The 26,393-nt window shown below is 52.6% G+C and overlaps 1 protein-coding gene across 3 annotated transcripts in view; it reads right to left on the bottom strand.

Annotated features, from left to right (window-relative positions):
• AXL (AXL receptor tyrosine kinase) overlaps window positions 1–21,087 on the bottom strand; it is a gene marked incomplete at both ends in the record, with an annotated part of 29,168 nt that extends 8,081 nt beyond the window's left edge. Inside the window, 14 exons of one of the 3 annotated variants that reach the window (XM_079723192.1) lie at window positions 1,602–1,679; window positions 1,820–1,915; window positions 4,441–4,532; window positions 4,829–4,961; window positions 7,089–7,115; window positions 7,330–7,480; window positions 8,176–8,315; window positions 8,629–8,839; window positions 13,059–13,174; window positions 13,305–13,385; window positions 18,504–18,680; window positions 19,249–19,349; window positions 19,680–19,902; window positions 21,024–21,087. In XM_079723192.1, coding sequence (XP_079579318.1) covers window positions 1,602–1,679; window positions 1,820–1,915; window positions 4,441–4,532; window positions 4,829–4,961; window positions 7,089–7,115; window positions 7,330–7,480; window positions 8,176–8,315; window positions 8,629–8,839; window positions 13,059–13,174; window positions 13,305–13,385; window positions 18,504–18,680; window positions 19,249–19,349; window positions 19,680–19,902; window positions 21,024–21,087 — 1,690 coding nt within the window. The remainder of the gene's footprint in view (window positions 1–1,601; window positions 1,680–1,819; window positions 1,916–4,440; window positions 4,533–4,828; window positions 4,962–7,088; window positions 7,116–7,329; window positions 7,481–8,175; window positions 8,316–8,628; window positions 8,840–13,058; window positions 13,175–13,304; window positions 13,386–18,503; window positions 18,681–19,248; window positions 19,350–19,679; window positions 19,903–21,023) is intronic. The other 2 variants (XM_079723193.1, XM_079723194.1) reach the window with 2 other exon arrangements.
• Between the last annotated feature and the right edge of the window lie 5,306 nt (window positions 21,088–26,393).

Genomic DNA, 26,393 nt, shown 5'->3' with positions numbered 1-26,393 from the left:
GCAGGCGACATGGGTTCAAGCCCTGGTCCGGGAAGATCTCACTTGCTGTGAAGCAACTAGGGCCGTGCACCACAACTACTGAGCCTGCGCTCTAGAGCCCAAGAGCCACAACTACTGCGTCAGCATGCTGCAACTACTGAAGCTCGCGTGCCTAGAGCCCGTGCTCCACCACAAGAGAAGCCACCACAATGAGAAGCCCGCGCACCACTACGAAGAGTAGCCCCCACTCGCCACAACTAGAGAAAGCCTGCGCACAGCAACGAAGACCCAATGCAGCCAAAAATAAATAAAATAAAAATAAATTAATTAAAAAAAAAAAAGATGGGGGAGACCAAGGCACAGAATGGTTAAGAAACCTGCCTAAGGGCACACACAGCTAGCAAGAGGACTAGACAGAGCTCAAACGCAGGCAGTCTGGCTCCGGGGTCCATGTGCAGCTCTGTGCTAGGCTGCTTCCCAGCACAGTCGCAGCAGCCCTGGGACCCCTACCATTGTCCCTGTTTTGCAACTCAGGACACTGGCTCATAGAGGCAAAGTGACTTGTTCAGCGTCACACAGCTGGGATTCAAACCCAGGTCAGGAACATAACCTGGTATGCAAGAGGCACTCAGTAATGAATGAGGGAATGAGTTATAACTCCATAACCCAAGCTTTTAGCCACTGTGACTTTGAAAGGATCATTTCTCCCTTACCTCCAGCCTGACCCTCTAAGCTTCATCCCTATGTGGGAAGGACTTGGCCCTGGACTTCCTGTGCTGTGTGAACCTGGACTGGCTCCCACCCTCTCTGATGATGTAAATAATATGGTTTTAGTCCACATTAATTGTGAGTTCAATGTGCCAACCCCAGCATTAAGTGCTTTGCCACACAACACCCTAGGAGGTAGGGACGTTATGATCCTTTTCTCCAGATGAGGAATGGGAGGCTCAGAGAGGGATAGTCACTAACCTGAGATCACACAGCAAGTAAATGATGAAGCCAGGTGTGCCTCATTCTCCACCTTCCCCTGCTCTGCTATGCATCACAGGGGGCTGGGCCCTTTGAAAACTACATTTCCCAGGCTCCCTTTCCTGCTGTTTCCTGTTGGAGTCTGCCAATGGGAAGCACTGATGGGAGATTGACAGGTGGGCGAGTGGAGGGGAGAAGTCAGGGCATTTCATCCTCTCTCTTCCTGCTTCCAGTATTGCCTTGGTGGTGGCTGTGTCTCCTTTGTGTTTCGAGCTCCCACAAGGTAGCCCCTAACTCTGTGATTCCTAAATCCCATCAGGGAGCTCTGGCTGTGGGCTCTGGTAACACCACTTCCTGCCTCTGCCCTTCGGGCCTGGGGGTAGAAGTGACATAGTGCTGCTGCTAATTGTCTCACTGCTCCCAGCTGTTCCTTCAGTTTTCCCTACACCTTTGTAGTAATCTCCCTGTATTAAGTTCCCTCTGTTGAAGGACCTGGCAGGGACTCCACTTCCTGTCCGGAACACTGAGGTTCTGTGGTTGGGCTAAATTGCTGTTACCTTTCCTCTTTTTCTGCTTCCTTAGGGGACCAGGGAAGGGACCTGAGATTAAGGGATGGGGATCCCACATGTGTGCACATGCATGTACAGACTCACTCTTCATCGTCTTCACAGCCACCTTGAGGATGGAGTCATCCTGGTTGAGCTGGCCTTCCATCACAGCTCCAAACTCTCCTGTGGGGGACCAGAGAGAGATGCTGACCTCAGGGGGGCGCCGTAGGGACTGCATTTCCTGTGGTTGGGCGGGGGTGGGGAGGACTTCATGGTTCAGGGAGATGTGTGTGTGTGTGTGTGTGTGTGATGGGGGGACTCACCTTCTCCCAGGGTCTTCCCCAGGGCCACCTTATGCCGGTCCACCATCACATCCCGCAGCTTCTCCTTCAGCTCTTCACTGATGCCCAGGCTGTTCACTGCATGGGAGGTAGGGGTAGACAGAGCCATGGAGCAGGGCTGACATCCAGACGACACTCGCCAATAAGGATACAGGCGTGCTCATTTTACTGCGCTTTGCTTTATTGCACTTTGCAGATATTGTGTTTTTTACACACTGAAGACCCGTGGCAACCTTGTGTCGAGCGAGTCTATCGGCGCCATTTTCCCAATAGCATTTGCTTGCTTCGTGTCTCCGTGTCACATTTTGGTAAGTCTCGCAATATTTCAAAGCTTTTCATTATTTTTATATTTATTATGATGACCTGTGATCAATGATCTTTGATGTTACTACTACAGTTCACTGAAGGCTCAGAGGGTGGTTGGCATTTTTCAGGAATAGAGCAACTTAAAATTAAGGTATGTACATTGTTTTTAAAGATATAATGCGATTGCACACTTAGTAGACTGCAGTATAGTGTAAACATAACTTTTATATGCACTGGGAAACCCCAAAATGTGTGTGACTCGCTTTATTGCGTTATTTGCTTTATCGTGGTGGTCTGGAATCAGACCCACCATATCTCTGAGGTATGCCTGTATACCCATTGTTAAAATGCTGAAATACTTCTGCATTCATTCAAAATTAGCTAATGCCCAGAGCACCCCCCAGCCCCACCCTAGCTTCTCCTCTAAACCCCCTGAATCTTCCCCCAGAGCAGCAACTAAAGGGTTAGAGCCTGGCACATAATCTTACACTAGTGGGCACCCTGATTGGTTAGCGTCCTGCCGTACCAGTTGTTAAAAATATTTAACTGTTTATTGAAGTATAAACTGCAAAAATCATAAGTGAGCAGCTCAGTGGATTTTCACAAACCAAACACAACAGTGTAACTAGCACCCAGGTCAAGAACAGACCATGACCTGCCCTCTCAGGGGAGTCCACTTCCCTGACTTTTCCTACCCCAGATTAGTCTTTTCTGTTTTGGGATGTTATAAACATGGAATCACATAATATGTTCTCTTCTTTCACTCAACACAATGTCTATGAGATCATTGTAATGTAGTTGTGTGTAGTTGGATTTATTATTTTCACTGCTGTGTAGCAATCGTTTTCCAACTTATTGGCCTCAGGACCCCTTCACACTCTTAAAATTATTGAGGCCTGAAAAGAGCTTTCTTTTATGTGGGTCATCTATACACCAGTATTTATTGTGTTCAAAATGAAAACGGAAAGATTTTCTTTTTCTTTTTCTTTTTTTTTTTTTTTTGGCCTCATGGCACAGCATACAGGATCTTAGTTCCCCAACCAGGAATCAAACCCACGCCCCCTGCAGTGGAAGCACGGAGTCTTAACCACTGGACTGCCACTGCCAGGGAAGTCCCACGGGTAGATTTCCAAAACACAAAGATACACAAGCACATGTTCAATCAATCAACAGAACGATGACATCATCACATATTAGGAAACCTCTGGAAAACTCCATGGAGTGCTTGCGAGAGAATGAGAGTGCGAAAGGGCAAAAGATGTCTTGGTGTTAATATGAAAATAATTTTGACCTCGTGGACCTCCTGCGAAGGTCTTGGGTACTCCCGGGGACGCAGGTCACACTTCGAGAACTGCTGCTGCACGTTATTCCATTAGATTGCTGTGACCTCCTCACTTCCTCTTCCTTCTCCTTTTCAATAAATGTCTTTCCCAGCCCCTTCTGGTGTCTCCCTGGGGCCCTGGCAGTCTTCTCACTGTGAGCTAGGAAGATACCTAACTCTGTCCCTTTTCTTTCTGGATCTGTTTCCCCAACTGGAGAGATTAAGAGATCGGACTGGATGGCCTCTGAGGTCCCTCCTTAGCTGGGACCCTCCATAACGCTACAATCCTCTGAGTGTCTATAGTTCTAAGATTCTATGATTTTTAAGATCCTAAGGGTCTATAGCCCTGGATTATAATTTTTTAGGCCAAGAGCTATTCTACCTCTCTCACATTCTTTAATTCCAAGAGGCAGTTAAGAGGATGGACTTGACAGCGAAACTGCCTGGGTTTGAAGCCCAACTCTCCAGCTTACAAGCTGTGTGGCCTCCAGCAAGTTACTTAACCTCTCTATGCTGCAGCCTCCTCATCTGTGAAGTGGGGCGGGGGGATAACGTCCCTAACTCATTGGGTTGTTGTGAGAATTAAATTAAGTGACGTGTAGGGCACTTAGAACAGCACCTGTCACAGAGGAAGGGCTAGGGCTGGCCGTTATCATCAGCATCATAATCGTCTCATCAGCAGCATCTTCTTCATTGTCATCATCATCATCTTTATCATTATCATCATTATTACGTTGTTCTAAGATCCTATGGCTCTAAGCTTGGTCTTTCTAAGATTTACTATGTCTAAGATTCAATTATTCTAAGGTTGTGTGTGGTCCCACAATTCTGTTGCTCTTAGGGTCTGTGGTTCTGACATCCTAGTATTCCAAGGCCTTCAGAAACTTTTGGTTCATGCATCTGCAGAAGCCCAGCAGGCCCAAAGCTCTATACTTCTTATCCCAAACCCAGGCAGGGAGGCATGGGGTTCACTCACAGGTGGCTTCAGTGGTCCGACGGCTGTAGGACTTGCGAACACGGTACCTGACCACCAGCTCGCCCCTCTCCATTGTTGGTTCGAACACCTCTCTGGGGGGGATAGAGAGGAGATGAGGGCAGGGCAGAACAATGTGGAACCCCCTCCTTCCACCAACAGTGAAAGCGAGCGCCATCCCCACCCACAGGCCTGCCCACCCTCTCCTCCAGTGTTTGCTGAGCAAGCCCTGGACGGCTACCTTCTGCCTTCCATTCACTCCCCAGAGCCTTGCCCTCATTCTGATTCTTGGTAACCTCTCCTCCTGCACCAGCCTCCTCATGGTCTCCCCACCTCTGGCCCCTCCATCCCAGTCCATGTTGGCCTTCCGACCCACATGGCTCCAACTCACCCATAGCGGGTCTCTTTCTTCCGCCGGTGGACGAGGAACAGGGCCAGGATGAGGACACAGGCAGCAGCCACCACTGCTCCCAGAAGTACATACCACCAGGGCCATGAGAAGGCAGGGACTGGGGGTTCACTCACTGTCAGGGGGTACGCAGGACAGGTCATGGTTGAGGTCTTGGTTCCAGCTCCCTGAGCCCCAAGGGGGTGATGTTGAAAGGAGGCAGGTGTGGATATATTTGATGAGGCATGTGACAGGTGCATTCCCCTATCTGGGGAGACTGGGCTGGGCTGGACAGGGCATGCAGTGGATACGATAGGAGTGGATGTTAAAGGAAGAGTGTGAAACTTGTAGGATGAGTACGGTAAGTTAAGTGTGGGATGGACAGGGACTTCCCTGGTGGCGCAGTGGATAAGACTCCACGCTCCCAGTGCAGGGTGCCCGGGTTCGATCCCCGGTCAGGGAACTAGATCCCACATGCATGCCGCGACTAAGAGAGACCGCATGCCGCAACTAAAAAGCCCACACACCTCAACTAAAGATCCCACATGCCGCAACTAAGACCTGGCGCAGGCAAGATAAAAAAATAAATAATAATAAATAAATAAATATTAACAAAAAGAATGGGATGGACACTGGGGGATTGTATGATGCGCGTGGAAGGAGTGTGGGATGGGAGTGAGAGACCTGTGCAAGGTGGGCTGTGCAAAGTCATGTGAGCACGGGATGGTTGTGAGTAAATCTCAAGTGGTGTATGGGTGTGTGATACGTGTGATGATCGTGCAAGGAGGGGGGACCTGGGTGTGGAAAACAGATGAGTAGGGAGAGAACGCATACAGTGTAGGACAGGTGCATGAGGCATGTGCAATGAATATGCAAGGAGTTTGAGGAGCCAAGGAATATTTTTGAGGAGGAGTGTGTGATGGCTATGGATGGGTTTTATTTTTATTTTTATTTTTGGCCGCCCTGCGCCTTCTGAGATCTTAGTTTCCCGACCAAGGATCGAACCCAGGCCCTTGGGAGTGAAAGCGCCGAGTCTTAACCACTGGACCGCCAGGGAATTCCCTGGAAGGGTTTCGTAAAGCAAGGGATGAGAGTAAAATAAATGTGTGAAGGGGCATAGTGTGAAAAGGAGTGTGTAAAGAGTGTCAGCTAAGTACTGGAGGAACTGGGATATGTGAGGATTCAAGGAGGTTTAGATACAAGGAGCAGTATTCGTAAGGATGTAACTTTGGTGTGAGGGGAGTGTGCAACCAGCGCGCAAAGGACATGGGAAGGGAAGATGAGAAGCACGGGATGAATGGAAAGGGTGTGCAAAAAGGTGGGAGTGAGTGTGTAAGGAATGGAGGATGGGTATGTGCTGAGCGTACCAGGAGTTTGGTGTGGGTGTGTGCAGAAAGCGGACATGGGTTAGGATCGGCTTGGGGTGAGGGAATAATGTGTAAGGAGTGTCGAGTGAGTGTGCAAGGAGAGTTGCAGAATGTGGGATTGTGTGGACTGAAAGTTTTACAGCGCTTGCCATGTTGGAGGTACGGTGAGTGTGTAAAAAGTATGCAGAGTGTGTGAATGAGAAGTGTGGGTGTGCATTGGGTTTGGGAGGCACGTGTGAGGAATGAAGGGTTATAATGGGATGAACGTGAAAGGAGGGTGGGATTAGTGTGGAAAGGTATGCAAGGAAATGCAGGAACGCATGTAAGGAATGTGGGTTGAGTTACAAGAGGGGCTGTAATAGTGCTAGGAGGGTACAATGGGTGTAGGAGGAATGTTTGAGAATTGACGGAGAAATATTTGAGAAGGATGGCTATGAGGGGGATAACTCACCTGTCTGTTCGTTTATCCATCCATCCACCCACCCACCTACTAATTGATTCATCCACCCAGCTACCCATCCATTCATCCATCCATCCATTCATCCACCACTCATCCACTCATTCATTCATTTGCCATCCACCCGTCAATTCATCCATCCACCACCCACCCACCAATTCATTCATTCATCCATCTACACATTCATTGATCCACCATTCCATCCATCCATCCATCCATCCATCCATCCATCCATCCATCCACCATTCACTGAGTACCTACAATGCACTGGGTCATTCCAGCCACCTCCATCAAGGACCACACAAACCCAAGACGTAGAGGATTAGAGTGATGAGTTTGAGAAATACGAAAGGGATGTGCAAAGAGTATGTGTGGTGATGGGGTCCTCACTGGGCAATGAGGCAAGGGAGGGAGAAGAGGCGGATGCGAAAGTCCTTACCCAGCTGGTGGACTGGCTGTCCTTGTCCTGTGAGGAGAAAGGACAGAGGGAGGACATGCTCAGAGAGGGCAAGACTGGTAAGACACGGGTGAGGGAGTGAGGCTCTCAGTAAGGTTCCAGGTAGGAACAGAGCCTAGACTGGGGTAATGCTCAAAGGTACAGGGAGCAAGTCACGGGCATCTGGGAGAGACGAGGTCCCTGCGGGTAGGTTGAAGGGGGCTGAGCACGGCTTTGGAGTTACCTGGGCGCCAGAGCACCAGGGGCACGGGGAGGCTCCAGGGTCCATCCCCAGCGGCGGTGTAGGCTGCCACGCACACCGTCAGGTTGGGCACAGACCTGTCCCCCCGCAGCTCCAAGGTCACTTCTTGCCTTAGCCCTACGTCCATTAGCACCTAGGACGTCCGGACGTGGCATCAGAGTAGAGCTCCAGCCCCTAACGCTTAAGCCTTCACCCTCAGCCTCAACTCCCCGTCTTTCTCTAAGCCCTCTCCTCTCTCATCTCCAGTCCCTCATCCCCTACCTCTTCCTACCCTTCATTTCTCATCCCCCATCCCATCCTCTCCCTTCCATTCTCCATCCCTACACCCACTAAAATAACAGCTCCACCAGGACTGGGACTTTGTCTTATTCACTCCCACAACTTCAAATCCTAGCATGATGCGTGGAACACGGTACTTTTGCTGAAGAACTGAATTCTCATTTTTTCACCCTCATCGCTCCATCCCCTTCTAACTCCGCACTCTCTCTCTGCCACCCCATCTCTCCACCCCAGGGTGCTGCTTGCTCAGATTAGTACCTTTGTGCCAATTAGGAAGAGGCACCCCTTCCTCAAGATGTTATGCCACTATCTGCTGTAAAACTGTCCTGGTAAATAAAGGTCTACTGAAACGCTTTGTACGTGATTCATAAACAGCCATCCCTAACCCTCCCCCGCACCCCTTTAACCGTCCCACATGTGCTCTCCTAGCACAGTGTGATGGCGTCCTACCCAACCTGCTCAACCGTCCATGTCTGCCCTGTCATCTTCTCCCCACCACTCCTCCCTCCTCCACAGCCACTCCGCCCCAACCTAGCCAGCAGCACCCACCTCGGGGGTATCCAGACCTCGATAGGCCAGTCGGTACCCTAATAGGGTGCCCTGCAGGGGCGCCCTTGGCTCCTGCCAATGCACGAGGGCTTGGCTTCCATTCCGCATGGCGCTAACGTTCTCAGGAGGGCCCAGGGGCACTGGAGGACAGGGAAGGGGGGAAGCTGGCATCCCCACCTCTTCCTGACCCCCACCCCTGTTCCCAGGAGGTAGGGGCAGGGTACAGAGGGCATGCACATGGGCAACTCGTGCAGGCCTCCCACGAGCAGAAGCATGGGGAAGAGGTCCGGGAGAGATGCCAGTGTGCCACGCTGAGGAGTCGGGGACCAGGCAGGAGGGAGATTGAAGCCACATGGGTTAAATGGGCGAAAGGAGATGCCGGGGATCATACTGATGTACGCGAGGGTCAGTGGGGCAGTGAGCGATGTCTCCTGGCCACCAGCCCCTTCTTACCTCCCTCCGGTGTCTCCACAGGAAGCCAGTGGGTCCAGGGTGAGGGGCCCTGGCTACTGACACACGCCACCCGGATGTGGTAAGGGGTGTGAGGATGGAGGTTGCCCAGCCGCAGTTGGTGAGGCGGAACAGATGCTTGTAAGGTGAGGGGTTCCTCTGGGGGGTCTGGCTCTCCCAGCCAGGTGCCCACCCCATCGTCTGACAGCACAGCCTGGGGAGAGAGGGGCGCGTGAGGACAGGGTGGCCACGCGATCACTGGAGGTGCCCACACAACTCTCAGTGGTGGTGATCCTGCTGTGACGACACAACTTTGCAAGGATGTGTGAGTGTGTCACAACTCCGTGTTAGTGCAACATGGGCACCTGCATTTGCAACGCGAGGAGACCACTCAGCTGCACAACGTGGCTCTGCCATCACTTGCAAATGCCACTTCTGACGTGACTTTCCCTCTCTGAGCCTCAGTTTCCTCATCTGGAAAATGGGGGCTTAGAGGAGCAAATGCCTTCCAGGGTTGCTTAAAGATTCAATGTAGGACAGTTGCACAGTGCATGGCAGGTGGTCAGCATCAACAATAATGACAATGACATTCAACCACAGGCAAAAGCAATGTCCCCCAGTAGAAGTCAGAAGAGGGAATTCCCTGGTGGTCCAGTGGTTAGGACTCCGTGCTTTCACTGCCGTGGGCCCGGGTTCAATCCCTGGTGAAGGAACTAAGATCCCGCAAGCCGAGCGGCTCAGCCAAAAAAAAAAAAGTCAGAAGAGTGGGCATCTCTGGGGGCTGAGGGAGCCTTCAAGGGAGCTGAGAAGTGTCTGCGTCTTGATTCAGAGGGAGGTCACATAGGTTAAACAATCTAGGTGTACACCAAAGATTATGCACATTATGTATGTTATACCTTAATTTTAAAAAAGAAAAGCCTTGGGACTTCCCTGGTGGCACAGTGGTTAAGACTCCACGCTCCCAATGCAGGGGGCCTGGATTTGATCCCTGGTCAGGGAACTAGATCCCACATGCATGCTGCAACTAAGAGTTCGCATGCCACAATTAAGGAGCCGGCGAGCTGCAACAACCAGTGTAACCAAAAAAAAAATAAATAAATAAGAAAAGCCTTTTACAAACCTGAACTCATTTGATCCTCACCTCAGCTTTGCGTTGTAAGTATGTGCTGTGTTTTTGCCCATTATACGGATGAGGACACTGAGGCTCAGAGAGATGGAATCACTGGCCCAAGGACACCAGCTTGTCACTGATGAAGTTGGGACCTGAACCCCATCCTGTCTTCAAAACCTTTGCCCTACTGACAACAAGCATGTCCATTTGGGCTTCCCTGGTGGCACAGTGGTTGAGAGTCCGCCTGCCAATGCAGGGGACGTGGATTCATGCCCCGGTTCGGGAAGATCCCACATGCCGCGGAGCAGCTTGGCCCGTGAGCCATGGCCGCTGAGCCTGCGCGTCCGGAGCCTGTGCTCCGCAACGGGAGAGGCCACAACAGTGAGAGGCCCACGTACCGCAAAAAAAAAAAAAAAAAAAAAAAAGAATGTCCATTTAAGAGCATCAGTAATAGTAATAATACTTCTCTTCTGTTCAGAGAGGCAATGCAGCTTAGTGCTGAAGAGCACGGATACTGCATCTGGTATTCAAATCCAGCCTCTACCACTCCCTAGCCCTGCACCTCAGTTTCCTCATCTGTAAAATGGGATAACAACAGTGTTTCCCTACTTTGCAGGGTTAACTGAATTGACTCTCGTAAGTGTGTAGAAGAATATCTGTGCATGTTGAGAGTTTGTCATTATTATTTTGTGTGTGTGAGGTTGTCTGGCCATGAGTGTCAAACTCTGCACATCCTGCACAGCGGCACAGGCTGCTACACCCACCTGGTCACCAGGAGTGGCACAATCAGGATGGCAGGGGCCACGGCTGGGGAAGACATCTGTACAGCCCTTCCCCACAGAACCACAACCTGCCACAGCCACACAACCCACAGCCACACAGCTCAAAGGTGCTGCCTTCACCCTGGGGAGCAATCAGGCGATGTAACCACACCACACAGTGTGTTGGGAAGTTTACTGCTTAAGGCTCTAAAGCCAGATTCCTTTGGGTCCAAATCTTGGCTTGGATATTATTTGCTGTGTGATTTAGAGTGAGTGTCTTAACCTCCCTGGGTCTCAGTTCCTGTCTCTGGAAAATGGGCTTCCAAGAGTCCCTCCCTGTCAAGGTGCGAGGTTTAATGAAATGATACATGTGAACTGGCTTGCACGTCCTGTCAACAGCTAACATTTTTTGAGTGCCAGCTGTGTCCCAAGCACCTTGCCAAGCATTCCTGGATGAGCAAATTGCCTTCTTACCACCACCCTATGGGGTCAATTTCTTTTTTCATTCCCATTTTACAGATGAGGAAACAGAGGCCCGGACTCAGCAGCTTGCCCAAAGTCACACAGCCCCCATGTGGGGAGACAACAGCATTGCAAGGCCTGGGGAGGAGATGAGCAGATGGTGGGCAGCAGGATGGGCGGAGTAGGTCTCCATGCCTGATCTCTGACCCACAGTGACTGACCAGAAGGGGAACCTCTTCTGGGACAAAGGGGACGTGGGTGCAGACAGTCAGGGTCCCTCTGCCCACTCCTACTTCTCTTTTCCCTGGGACGGCTGTGACCTCCCACTTGAACCCTTAGCCCATGCACAGCAGGAAGTGAGACCTGGAGAGGGAAGAGGGCACACTTCTGCTTTCTTGGGGACACTGGATGGATGTGGGTTGCGGGTACAGTTGGTGCCTGACCTGGCATTTGAGGTCTTACCAAATCAGCCTGGCCTCTGGGATTGAAATGGTTTTATCCTTTTTAGCCATTGGGGAAGGCAGGTCACTTCCCCTCTCTGGGCCTCAGTTTCTTATCTTGAAAATGGGAAGATGGGGGCTTCCCTGGTGGCGCAGTGGTTGAGAGTCCGCCTGCCAATGCAGGGGACATGGGTTTGTGCCCCAGTCAGGGAAGATCCCACATGCCGCAGAGTGGCTGGGCCTGTGAGCCATGGCCGCTGGGCCTGCGCGTCCGGAGCCTGTGCTCCACAGCGGGAGAGGCCACAACAGTGAGAGGCCCGCATACCGAAAAAAAAAAAAAAAAAGGGAAGATGAACAGCCATTACTTTCTGGGGTTAAAATGTCAAGTGAATGTGAGGTTGTCTCCAGGGCCAGAGTCTTTCTTATAAGAAAGGCAGCTCCCGTTTAATCAAGCACTGGCTCTAAATGGTCTTTAGGAGGTCAGGAGTGCCCTTTGGGTTTGGCGAGACAAGGGTTCGAATCCCACGTCTGCCACTTCCTGTCTGTGACCTTGAGCAAATTGCTTAACTACCCTGAGCCTTAGTTACTTCATCTGGAAAATGGATGTATCCATAGACCCTACTTCACAAACACTCGAGGGGCTGTGTGAAAAGCTGTAACGCAAGGCGCAGCACATAGGTGACATTCAATAAAAGTTGGTCATTTTCCATTATTGTCATCTCCCATCACAGACACTGTCCCATCCTCACTTAAACTCTCAAATCTCAGAGAACTTCAGGCCAGAACTGGATCTCATATTCAGAGATGTGTGTTGGTTTGTTTTTCTTATTCTAGAGTAGGAGCAACTTCAGTGCAGAAGGCTGGGTCTAGCTCATCTCAATTGTTAGGTATTCTTCCAGCAAACATTCCCTAGTCGATGTCTGGCCCTGCGCTGGGCAATAATAGGGACCCAGTGGTGGCTAAACCAGGCCAACCCTGCCCTCCCAGAGCTCACAGTCCAGGGGGAGACAGACTCACCCCCAGACAGTGACAAGCCAGGGTGGTCAGGGCTGGGACAGGAGAAGTACAGGGCTGTGGGTACCCAGTGATGACTCTGGGCCCTGCTGTCTAGGGGTTCCCATTCCAGCTAGAGTCAATATCACTAACACTAAAAAAATGAAAACAGCCAATAGTGTTTGTTTTGTTTTTTTTGGCAGTGCCACATGGCTTGCAGGATCTTAGTTCCCCAACCAGGGGCTGAACCCACGCCCTCGGCAGTGAAAGTGCAGAGTCCTAACCACTGGGCCACCAGGGAATTCCCAAAAGCAGCCAATAGTTTATTACGTATTTCCAGAGTTCCAGATACTATTTTAAGTTCGTTAATTGCATTCACTCATTGAATCCCCACAGTCAGCCTATCAGGTAGGTACCACCATTATGCCCATTTTATAGATGAGAGAACTGAGACCCAGGGAGGTTGTGTCACCTGCCCAAGCTCATGTGGCCAGCAGCTGGTGGAGTCAGCATTTGAACCCAGGACATCTGGCTTAACCAAAGGCTCTAGTCCTTCTCAACACACGAATCTGTGGGAAGGGCTGGTTTCCCAGGGAGAGGATGAGGGTCTGTGGCTGTGGATGGAAGGAGGGCTGAGACGGAGGTGAGGAAGGCCTGAGGTCTCACCTGCAGGGTGCAGTGGGTGAGGGGATATATGCCGCTCAGGCCTGGGGTCCAAGCCACCTCCAGCTCCGTCGGCTGGCTGGAAACCAAGTGGAGGTCGCGGGGCCGCTGGGGGAGCACTGTGGACAGAAGAGGGGAGGAGCTGACCCCTTGTCCAAAGCTCCCCACCCTGCCCTCAACCCCAGCTCTGACCTTTGACCCCACCCCCCACCCTCTGACACCCAGCTCTCCAGCTCCCTTTCCTGTCACCTGTGATGGTGGCCGTGCGGGATGTGGTGACCCCCTTGGCGTTATGGGCTTCACAGGAGAAAGAAGTAGTCTTGTTCAGGCCTGGGGAGTCATATGAGGGAGGGGTCCAGTCAGAAAGGGGAAGGAGGGGCTCCCGGGCCACACTGAGCATCCCTTCCACCACGCCCTACCCGACAGGGTCAGTCTAGCACCCAGGGGCACCTGCTTGAAGGGAGATTGTGGGAAAGGGAGATAATGCATTGGGAACACAGGCCTCCATCCCCAAACACAAGGCCAGCTAACACCCCACCCCACAGACACTCACACAGATAGACACATGCACACGTACACACACAGACACATACACTCAGAACCACATACATAGACACACACAGGCACACACACTCACACACACACTTATGCACAGAGATACACATACATACACAGACATACAGACGCACAGAAACACTCATACTCACACATAGACACACCAGACGCACGCACCAGCACACACAGTTATACACACAGGCGCACACAGAAACACACACTCACATACAGAAACGCACATACGCGGGGACTTCCCTGGTGGCGCAGTGGTTAAGAATCCTCCTGCCAATGCAGGGGACACGGGTTCCATCCCTGGTGTGGGAAGATCCCACATGCCGCAGAGCAACTAAGCTCGGGCGCCACATTTACTGAGCCTGTGCTCTAGAGCCCGCGAGCCACAACTACTAAAGCCTGCACGCCATAATGACTGAAGCCTGCGCACCTAGAGCCCATGCTCCGCAACAAGAGAAGCCACCGCAGTGAGAAGCCCGCTCACTGCATCGAAGAGTAGCCCCCGCTCGCTGCAACTAGAGAAAGCCTGCGCGCAACGATGAAGACCCAACGCAGCCAAAAATAAATAAATAAACAATAAATTAATTTTAAAAAAAGAAAAAAAGTAATCAAAAAAAAAACAGAAATGCACATACTCATACCTACACACACACAAACACACAGATGTACACACACTCACATATACACACAAGAATAGACACAATCACACTGAGCCACACAGACACCTGTCTCGAGGCATACACATCTAATAGACACACACTTAAGAAACAGGCCCTCATGGGGGTGTGAAAATGTAGAGGTGTTTGGTCATTGACAAGTCTGGCTGCTACCAATCCCTCTCCCCCGCACTCACTCACTCTAGCTCCACTGGCCTCCTGATGTTTCTAGAAGGTACTATGCATGCTCCCACCTCAGGAAATCTGCACGTCTGTTCCCTCTGCTTGGAACAGCATTCCCACAGACATCCGCATGGCTCCCTCCCGCCCTCCTTCACATTTGTTACTCAGATTCCACCTTCCAGTCGCCTCTGTCCCCAACCACCTTGTTGAAAATTGGAACATCCCCTCCACAACTAGCCTCTCCCTGCTTTACTTTCTCTTTGATTCTTCTCATCACAGCATCCTTTACACAGTCCTATGTATCCTGTTCACTGTGTGTTGACCCCACTAGCATGTCAGCCCAGGAGGGTAGGAGTTTCTGTCTGTTTTGCCCCCTGCTGTATCCCCCCTGGGGCCTAAGATGGCCTGGCACACAGTAGGTTCTCCATAAATGTTTGTTGAATGAGTGGATGAATTTATGTGGATACATTTATGTACTTATGAGCACTTCTGGGTGTGTACGTAGCAATGTGAGTATGTGTAATTCCGTGGGTGAGTTCGTGTGTTTTTGTCTGGGGGTGGACTGCCTCCCCTTTCCCAGTGTGGTGGTGGTGGGAACACAGGCAGATACACACACATGCATGCACACAAAGGCACGTACAAGTACACAGACAAACACAAGAGACGCAGACACACAAACACAGAGAGATACACAACACACAGAGTTATACAACATACACAGATTCACACACGGCAACAGAGACATGCACACCCACAATGTCTGGGTGACAGGATGTAAGGAGGACCAAGTCTTCAATCTATGTGTGACTGCAGATCTGTATCTGCCTGTGTTTCTCTGCGTGTCTGTGGATGCCTGCGTTTGTTCTGTGCTGTGCTGTGTTCCCACCGCCACCAGCTACCCGAAGACACAAAGTTTCCTTTTCTCAGTTAGCAGAGGGAGTGGAAGGAGGGGAAAGGCGGCGAGGCCGGAAGCGGGTGGGCAGGGAAGCTCCCCAGCTCCGCTGCCCAGGCCGCACTTCCCAGCCAAGGTCAGGTGCCCGGCCCGCAGCCTCCGCTGCCCCGGGGAGGCACAGGACAGCCCCGGGCGAGCTGCCCGAGGGGGCGGGGAGCCTGGGTCCGGTCCAGCCACCTGGCACGTGGGTGTCCGCCAGGGTCACCGCGCGGGAGCCCGCGCTGCCCGCCGCCGTTGGAGCCCTGGGGCGGCAGGGGGGTCTGGAGCCCGGTCCAGTTCCGACCGCAGCATTCCTGCCCCCGCGTGAGTCACCGGGGCGCCCCCCCCCGGCACTTCCGGCCGGACTGGGATCCCCCTTCCCGGGCCCCAGCGGTCCGCACCTTGAGGGAGGGGGAGACAGGGGCGAAAGGGCCTGGGACCCCCTCCCCTCCTGCGGGCTCTCCCTCTACGACCAGCTCCAGATGTGCTTTCCAGATGTACCGTCCCTCTCCCCCTCGGCGCCCCGCGCCACCCTCCCCCACCCCAGAGCGCAGTTTGCTTTTTCCGAAGGAATTGGAGGGATGGAAGGAGAGAGGGGGCACGCCCTGAGTCAGATCCAGGGACAGACACACACAAACGGACGAAATTCCTTGATACAGCACACACCACGAATTCCTACACACACACAATGAATCACACTGAACGTACAGGGGCCTACAGGGCACGTTACTGGCCCTAAAACAGAAAACAGCAGCACTGGTTAACTACACAGGAGGATGCTGTTGCAAACACGGAGTGACACAAAAACATACTCTACAACTGACATGTATACACAAGGGGCTGACACTGACGCACATACACAAAGAGAGACACACACACGAACACAAACACGCAATCGAACGAGCACACACTGACTACAAACACCTAGCAACACAATACACACCTAGGCTGAAGCTGACAGACACACAAACCTCCCCGCAGTTCGAGATACACCCACCAAGCAACAAACATACGTTGAGGTTGAAGTGGACAAACGGATACACAACAGGACACAAATCAGGTTGATGTTGACTGGCTCACACAGAAACACAGCCAAGCCTTCAAAACACAGCTGGACACACTCAGGTTGCTTCAGACACATTCCTTAAGATGCAGGCTGATACGGAAACACACACTTGCATCGACACACAGGGTTGCTGCAGACACACAAACGTGGAGATGCTGCCTTGTGCATATGGGTGGCACAGACACGTATATACACACTGGCTGGTGAGTACCTCAAGTTCATCCACCAAGAGGCAGTCAGGGCTGGGACTGACATACCAGGAGAGCAGACAGAAGCAGAAGGGTGTTGTTACTACCTGCTGTGAATCACACACACACACACACACACACACACACACACACATCTATAGGGGTCCATGGGACAGAGTCACATACCAACATGCTCACCCTGTGACATATACACAGATATCACAGAGCCATCCATACACAGCCACAGGCAGTGGAACCACACCAAGAAACACACCAAGTTGTCCAATGACACATGCTGAGTCCACAAAGAAACAGAAGCTCCCACTAAGACACACTGACACCTAGAGGCACACGCCTGTGAGCTGGCATTGTCACCTCTATACAGGGAGGTATGGAAAACAGCCACAAGGCACACTGCCGCTCATCACTCTGCCATCTTCTCACACACGCATAGGCACTCCACCCTCTCACAGAGAGACACAGCTGTGAACACACAAACACAAAGAAGGACAGATAGCAGGCCGACACTGGGATACTTAGTCACACACACACACACACACACACACACACACACACACACACTGACAGCCCCTGAGAAACTTACAGAAACATGCCATAAAGACCCAAACACAGTGGAACAGACACCTAAGGCGACAGAAACATACCTAGTCTCACACACACACGTGCGCGCGCACACCCACACTCACACTCTGAGACATCCACAGAAGCCAGCCCTCACTAAGGCACACCCTCATACAAACAGGTAGATGCACTGAGACACAGATTCAGAGGGACAGGGACACACCCAGACCTCCCACCCCCGCCCCACACACAGAGACACACACAGAAATCCCCACCTGGCAGCTCCCTCACAGGCTGATACACACACAGATCCTCTCACACCTGCGCCCCCATTTCTCCCTCTTCCTGGGATGGGGTGGGGGAACCATCCCCCTCTCCCTCCCCTTTGCCCGGGTCCTGCCAGGCTGACTCAGGCCCCAGAGCTGTGGGCCTGAGTCACCCCTCTGGAGGCCGGCATGCTCACCCCTGCTTCCTCCATACACTCAGGGCCCCCGGAATGCTGGGAATGTGGGCACCTCCTTCCACCCTAAGAGACCCCCCCATCAGGAGTCCCCTCCCCACGCCAGCAGATAGAAGCAGCAGGTTGGGGATGCTGGAAGCCAATGCCCTCCAAGGTCCAGCCGCCTCCCTCTGACTGACCCAGCCTCCCCCACCTGTGTTCCTCCGCCCCTCCTTCCTCAGTGTCCCCCAACTCTGGCTGACCGCTGTGTGACCCCAAGCTAGGTCCTGCCCCATCTGTGAGGTGTGGAAGGGGATGGTCACCCTGAGGCTGGGAGGGTTTCTCCTGTCACTCAGACCTGTCGTGTCTCTCTCCATCTTGGGTTACTTCTGTAAGGAGCTAGGTGAGAGGAAGGCCCAGTTGATTCCGGTGCCCTGCTTGGGGTCGAGGGCTGACACAAGGGGCATCAGACCCCCACACGCTTGGCCATGGAGCAGCTCAGAGGAAACCCAGGACAAAGAATTCTCTGCAGAGAGCCTGGCATGAATGGAGGGGAAAGAGCAGAGAGGCGGGGAGACAGACACACAGAGCAACAGAGAGAGATGGAGAACAGAGACAGAAAGAAAACATACAGAGGGAAACGAGATAGATGGGGACAGAAAGGCAGAGACAGAGGTACTCAGAGACAAAGAGAAAAAACTAGAGGGAGACTCAGAGACAGAGACAGACAGAGAAGGACAGAGGCACGAGCAGACCCTCACACAGAGGCGTGAAGGGCTCCCCACTTCCATCCTGCCTGGCCCTCTGCACCGAGCTGACCACATCCCTGGACTCACCTGGAACACGGAGTGTGTGCTGGGCACTGTGGTCCCCGGTTGCCGCTAGGGAGACAGCATCCTGGAGCCAGAGTAGGTCCACGGGCTCTGGGGGTCCCTGGGCCCGGCAGCTCAGGTTGAAGGGAGTGTTGGCAGCCACAGTCCTGTCCTCAGGCTCCTCCAGGAAGTAAGGCAGGCCTGGGCGGGGGGCAGTGGTGAAGGCTGTGGTCCCTCTGAGCCCCCTAGGTGTCTGCCTCACCACTAGGATGTTGTAGGGTGCAGGGTCTTTGACCCCTACGTCTGACCCCTCAGGACACCTCTACCCCCAGGAAACATGATCCCAATATCTGACTCTCCCCACCAATGTCTGAGCCCCAGGGCATCTGAGCCTCTCATGTCTCTTTTCCAGAATGCCTTACTCCTACTCTTCATGCCACTTTACCTATGAGGAAAGTGAGGCCCCTGGCGGGTGAGGGAGAGGGTTAACTTGTGCCTCAGATCCTTGATCTGACCCCCAAATGTCCTGCCCCAACCATGTCTGACCTCAGGACAGCTGACAGCCCCAAAGATATCTCCCCCGCTGCCCAAAACATATAATCTTGTGCAGGCCTGCCCCCAATAATTTATAGACCCCTCCAGCGGCCTGACCCTCCAAGATCTCTGACATTCCTAGGTTGTACGTCCCCAGTGCACGCCGTGAATCCTCCAGCACCCTCTGACCCCTCAGGATTCTTGGTCTCCCACGACCTCTGAGCCCAGGGCTCACCCTCCAGCCCGACGTAGCCAGGCTGGGACACGAAGGTCTTTCTGCCCAGGACCACGGCACACTGGTACCATCCAGCGTCTGAGAGCTGCAGGGACGAGATTCTGACAGGGCAAGAGGAGGGACAGAGAGGTTCAGGGTCAAAGCTGCACCCGGGGAGGGGGTCCTCAGAACTGAAAGAGGAGAGCCTGGGCTGGAAACTCGTAAGACCGAATAAGTGGGTACTATTATTAACGCATTTTACAGAAGAGGAAAGTGAAAGCCAGGGTTAGTTATGTCACATGCTCAAAGCCACGCAGCTAGCGAGTGGCCACACTGGGGTCCAACCCAGGTGGGGCTCCTGCGAGTGACTTTGCACCCCGCCATGTGATGGAGGTGGGGACACAGGGGTCAGGAGGGATGCGGGTCGTGTCTGGTTAGGGGAGGCCGGGCACCTGAGTTGGCTGACCACTTTCCAGTCATCCTGCCCGTCTTCGCCCAGGGGCACCTGGGTCTGGGTGCTGTCTGCCAGCTCTAGGACCTGTCCATCCCGAAGCCAGGTCACCTCAGGGGGCTCCCCCTGAACCTGGAGCTCGCACCGAAGGGCCCCCATGAGTCCTCGGGCACCAGTGATGTTCCCTGGACTCCCCACGAAGGGGTGCCCCTCAGCCTGTGGGCCTGCAGGGAGACGGGGAAGAATTCGCTCAGGAAACCCTGCTCCTCTCCGACTCCTCGGTTCCACCCGTGCAGGCCTGCCTGCTGCCAGGACCCCGCCAGGCCCTTAGGCCCACATAGTTGCAGAGTGACCTCAGCAGGGGGGGTGGAGGGTGGAGGCTTTGAGGGGAAGATGGGAGCCTTCCCAGGGGACTGGGGTCCGGCCTCCATCCTCTGTCCGTTGGGAGAAGGCCCGGGATCTGGCAGCCTCCCACACCCTGACTGCCTGGCTGGCCTGCCCTCCCTTAGGGTCTCTAGAGACTTGACAGATTAGGCTGGTGGATGGTGGGGAAGAAAAGGGGACGGGAGGGAGAGGAGAAAGAGAGAAACAGGGAAGGAGAGTCAGAGAGAGGAACCAGAGAAAGTTAGGCAGACAGAGAGGGACAGACACCCTGAGCGACAGAGGATAAGAGATGGAGAGAGACACCCCCAGAGGGGAAAAAGTGGTAGGAGAGACACACAGAGGGAAACAGACAGAAAGAGACAAAAACAGACTGACAGAGACAGTGATAGAGACACCTAGGGAACAGGGAGAGATAAAGACAGCGACTGGAGAGAAAGAGAGAAATGGAGACCCACAGAGATGGTAGGATTGGAGGCAGAGCCCCTGGCCCCAGAGGTGGAACGCGCAGACAAACAGCCATGGGGTAAGGAGAAGTTGGGGGTGACAGTGACGAGGGATTTCCCCTAGGGCTCTGGAGCCTCCTCATCCCGCTGCCTGACTTAGGGGTCCTTTCTGGAAGATTCCTTTCCGGGCAGCCCCCAGCTCAGCCCCTCTCCCCAAGGCCCCCAACTCAAGTCCAGCCCCTACCCTTGCCCTCAGCTTCTCCTGTCTGTCTGTCTGTCTGTGTCCATCTCTTCCCATCTCTGACCCTCTTAGTTTCTGTTTCTTGTCCTTCTGCTCCTCTCTCAAGAGTCCCTTTTTCTTTCCCTCTCTTGGTTTGTCTCTGTGTACACCCTCCCCCTCTGTTGTCCCAAGGAAACTCCCTGAGCCAGACCAGGACTCCCGACTCCCCCCCCTCAAACACCTGCCATCCATCCCTCTCCTCTCTCTCCTTCCCCAGCTCCCCCCCGCCATCACTCACCCTTGGGAGCCACGCACCCCCAGCAGCACAGCGCCCAGCACCAGGCCAGCAGGACCCTGCCCATCCTCGGGGCACCACGCAATCAACGCCAAACTTTCCTTAGAAGTTGCTGGGCACCCCGCGGCGGAGGGGGCAGGGCCGGGTTGTGCCCGGCCCTCCCCCCAGCTCCGGGCTCCCCGGATTTGGCACTGCCCGCCTGGCACAGCGGAGCGGGGGGTGCCCTCACCCGGCTCTGCTCAGCGGCGCCTTCCCAGCTCCCCTGCCTCCTCTCCCTCCCAGATTTCGGGCAACGCTTTCCCCGCCCCTGGCTCCCCCCACCCCTGCCTCCGCCCACCGGCCGGAGCCCAAGGGGCCACCTGGACTTCGAGGGGTTAACGCGGAGAGAAGAGGTCCAGCTCTGTCTTAAAGGGGCCCTGGAGGGAGGGTGAGGAGGGGGAAGGGGGCCCCAGGTGGCTACGCCCCTAATCGTGGGCCAGTGAGGCAGGGAAGCTGTGCGTCTCCGTATCCCGGCTCTGGGCGCTGTCCCTCTGGGCTCTCTCCCTGTCTGGTAAACATTCCTCCAGAACTCCGCTCCCCTCTGCGACGCCCCCCTCCCCTGCCTCCACCCCCAGCCCAGCCCAGCCAGGCACTCCCCCTCTCACTCACAGCTCCTCAGACAAGGACACACACACACACACACACACACACACTCACAGATGTCATCCACACACAGAGGCTGGGACAGAAGGAGACACGCAGGGGCACGCCACGGGCTCACACTCAGACAAGCCAGGTCAGGAGCTCCTCCATTCCTGGAGAAACCTCAGAAACCAGAAACGGGAGGACACTGCCGCGTGGGCATCCGTGGGGGAAGACTTGGGGACACGTGGATCCTCATACAAAAGAGATCCACATGGGCACGGAAACAGGACACCAGTGGATGGGCACTCACAGGGGTGCCCAAAGACCTGGGTGGGAATCCCGCCTCTACCACTAACCCTATGACCTTACAAGTGACTGGCCTCCCTGAGCCTTGGTTTGTCCATCTGTAAAGTGGGAATAGCAATAGAACTCACTTAGCAGGCTACAGGGAAGCTGTCCTGGGGCAGTGCACGTGCAGTTTTTTGCACGTGGTGACGACAGCTGACAAGGTGCCCTTGATTTTTTGCATCTCATCTGTATGTCTCTCTGTGCACTTGCATTTCTGTCTCCCTCTGCTGGATTGTGTATCCTGATCCTTGTAGATCCAGGGCCTGTGTGTTGGTTCTCCTGCTTGTCCATTTACTTCCCACCATGTGTTTTGCACATGGTGGAGGTGGGGGGGGGTCTCTGCAAGCCTGAGTGTTTGTGTAGGAGGGGGCTGGGCACCCATCTCTCTGCTCTTGGCTGTTCTGTTTGTGTATTGGTATCCCTACAGCTCCTTATAAACTCCTCTCCTTTCAGGCTCCCGATGTCTCTCCCACCTGCCTCTTCTCACTCCGAGGAGTCCAGCCCCATCCTTTCCCACCAGGACCCTGCCCTGGCCTCCTCCCTGGTCTCCCCCCAGGCCTCCTTGCCTCCACTCTTACTCCCTCCAACCCATCTCCCATTCATGAGCAGAGGGATGTTTCTGAAACTCAAATCTGACCCTGTCCCCTCCCTGCTTAACCTTGGCTCCCCACTGCCCTCAGGGCGAGCTCCCGGCTCCACAACCTGGCACTCAGGGCTCTTCCTCATCAGCTTTCCTGAGCTGTGTCATTTGTGTCCCATTTCAGTGACAGCCTCAGCATCTATTCTGCCACCCAAGCCCGACCCTCAGGGTCCTTTGGACAGCCCCCACCCTCAATAAGTTTCCAGGTGCCAAGGAGGATTCGATTTAGCTCCACAAACCTTTCTCCTGCCTGGCCTTGCTGTCCTCCCCGTGGTCTCACCCTGGTCCAGCCCCATCTTCTCCCACCTGGACCCCTGCTCTGGCCTCCTCCCTGGTCTCCTGGCCTCCATTCTCCCTCCCTCTAACCTGTCAACAGCAAGAAGAATGTCTCTCAATCCCAAATCAAACCCTTTTCCACCTTTGCCCCAAAACCTTCCAAGATAAACCCCCAAACTGCTTACCTTGTTACCCCTCATGTCCACCTGGCTCCTTTCTCTTGTTCACAAGCTTTAGGGCCTCCTCCTGCAGCTCTATGCCCCCAACTCCTACACACCCCTCAGCCCCATCTCAATTGTCCCTTCTCCTTGGCATCACTGCCTGGTCCTTCCCAGTCAACTCTAGGTCCCCGTGTTGTTCACTCCTAACACTTTGTCCTTTTCTTTGGTTTGGGTTGTCACAATATATTTATTGGTGTGACTGTGTGTCTCATGGTCTGTGGGCTCTGGAAGTGTAGGCACTGGGTATATCTTTGGTACCACTGTGTCCCCACCACCATGTAAAAGACTTTTCATAAAGGGGCCAATTAATTATTGTGGCATTTTGGGGGGATGCAAATATGCGCAAAGATCTGCCCACTTGTTTGAATATGCTGGGTGGCCCTACACACCTAGGACACGGTGGACCCAGCTGTGTGCGTGGCCAACTTGAATCTGTGTTTGTTCTTTCAAGAACTATTTGCTGAGTAACAAATATGTGTTTGCAATTGGCTTTCAAATGCATTTTATTTATTTATTTTTTATACATAGTATTTTTATTTTATTTTTTATTTTATTATGGTCCCACTGTGCGGCATGTGGGATCTTATTTCCCCCACCAGGGGTGGAACCCTAGCCCTACAGTGGAAGCGTGGAGTCTTTTAAACCACTGGACCACCAGGGAAGTCCCTCAAATGCCTTTTAAAAATGAGATGGGGGGGCTTCCCTGGTGGCGCAGTGGTTGAGAGTCCGCCTGCCGGTGCAGGGGACACGGGTTCGTGCCCCGGTCTGGGAAGATCCCACGTGCCGCGGAGCGGCTGGGCCCGTGAGCCATGGCCGCTGAGCCCGCGTATCCGGAGCCTGTGCTCCGCAACGGGAGAAGCCACAACAGTGAGAGGCCCGCGTACCACCAAAAAAAAAAAAAAAAAAAAAAATGAGATGGGGGAATTCCCTGGCTGTCCAGTGGTTAGGACTCGGCTTTCATTGCTGAACTGCTGAAGGTGCAGGTTCCAATCCCTGGTCGGGGAACTAAGATCCTGAAAGTCGTGAGGCACGGCCAAAAAAAAAAAAAGGTGAGATGGACAGGTGGATAGAAATGTTCCCTGTGCCAGAGGCGGGGATTCCACAGTGAGCAAGACTGCCTTCACGGAGCTCATATTCCAAGTGGAAGAGGGAGAACAGCCAGAGAAATATTTATCAGATTGCAACACTGTCAGTGAAGAAAAATAAAGCTGGAGAAGGGATATCAAGGGGAGGGGGGGAGTGCCATTTTAGAGAAAGTAGTCAGGGAAGTCCTCTCTGAGGTTATGATCAAGATCTGAAGTAAATTAGCAAGTGAGTCATATAGGAAAGGGCATTCCAGGCAGAGGGAACAGCCAGTGCAAAGGCCTGGGGGCAGGCTTGCAGGGAACTTCAAGGAGAAGACCCATGTGGCTGGAATGGATGGGGGTCAGGGAGTAAGTGAGTTCAGGGAGGGCATTGGCCTGGGGAGGAGGACTTTGGCTTTTATTCTAAATATGACAGAATGCACTAAGGGGCTATTCCCCCCACCCAGCTTTACTGAGGGATAATTGGCCAAAATGTATAAATTTAATGGGGAATTCCCCAGCGGTCCAGTGGTTAGGACTTGGCCCTTTCACTGCTGAGGGCCCAGGTTCGATCCCTGGCTGGGGAACTGGGGAACTAAGATCCCACAAGCCATGCAGCGTGCCAAAATAAATAAATAAATACATACACGAATAAATAAATAAATAAATAAATTTAGGGTGTGCAACATGATTTACTACATGTATATATTGCAAAGGGATTACCACAATAAAGTTAATTAACCCATCCATTACCTCACATAGTTACCATTTTTTGGTGTGTGTGGTGAGAACATTTAAGATCTACTCTCTTAGTAAATTTCAAGTATACAATACAGTATTAGCTATAGTCACCATGCTGTACATTAGGTCCCCAGAACTTATTCATCTTGTACCTGAAAATCTGTACCCTTTGATCAACATCTCCCCATTTCTCCCCCACCCCCAGCCTCTGGCAACAACAATTCTTTTACTTAATTAATTATTAATTAATTTTTATTGAGAGACAGTTGACATATAACACTATATTAGTTTCAGATGTACACAGTGATTCAATATTTGTATATGTTGTGAAATGGTCACCACAGTAAGTCTAGTTAACGTCCATCACTACGCAGTTACAATTTTTTTTCGTTATGAAACTTTTAAGATCTACTCTCTTAGCAACTTTCAAATGTATAATACAGTTTTATTAACTATAGTCACCATGCTACATGACATCTGTTTCTATGAATTCAGCTTTTTTAGATTCCACATATAAGTGAGATCATACAGTATTTGTCTTTCTCTGTCTGACTTATTTCACTTAGCATAATGACTTCAAGGTCCATCCATGTTTGTCACAAATGGCAGGATTTCCTTCTTTTTTATGGCTGAATATATTCTGTTATATATCTGTATCACATTTTCTTTTTTTTTAATATATATTTTTTAAAATTTTGGCTGCGTTGGGTCTTCGTCGCTGCGCGTGGGCTTTCCCTAGTTGCGGCGAGCGGGGGCTACTCTTTGTTGTGGTGTGCAGTCTTCTCATTGCAGTGGCTTCTCTTGTTGGGCGGAGCATGAGCTCTAGGCACGTGGGCTTCAGTAGCTGAGGTTCATGGGCTCTAGAGTGCAGGCTCAGTAGTTGTGGCTTAGCTGCTCCGCGGCATGTGGTATCCTCCCGGACCAGGGCTTGAACCCCTGTCACCTGCATTGGCAAGCGGATTCCTAGCCACTGTACCACCAGGGAAGCCTGTCACATTTTCTTTATCCACTCATCTGCTGACACTTAGATTGCTTCTGTATCTTGGCTATCGTGAATAATGCTGCCATGGACACAGGGGTGCAGATGTCTCTTTTGGGATACTGATTTTGTTTCCTTTGGATATATACCAAGAAGTGGGATTGCTGGCTCCTATGACAATTCTATTTTTAATTTTTTGAGGAACCTCCATATTGTTTTCCGTAGTGGCCGCACCAATTTACATTCCCACCAACGGTGCCCCCCCCACTGGGGGCCAGAGCAGGGGAGAGACCTGATTTGATTTGGTTTTAAAGGCCAGTAAGTGAAAAGTTGATGGGAAACTTTCTAACAGAGGGATCAGGACCTGGACACACTATATGGGAACATTTATTATTGAGATGTGATGCGCCTGGAAGGGGCCCAGCCCACCCAGTAAGGAGCTCTTGGGCCAGAATGAGCCCAAATCTGATCTAACATCCA

This window comes from Hyperoodon ampullatus, assembly GCF_949752795.1.
Source record: "Hyperoodon ampullatus genome assembly, chromosome: 18".
In the NCBI taxonomy this organism is placed as follows: domain Eukaryota; kingdom Metazoa; phylum Chordata; class Mammalia; order Artiodactyla; family Ziphiidae; genus Hyperoodon; species Hyperoodon ampullatus.
This window is presented reverse-complemented; position numbering and strand designations above follow the sequence as displayed.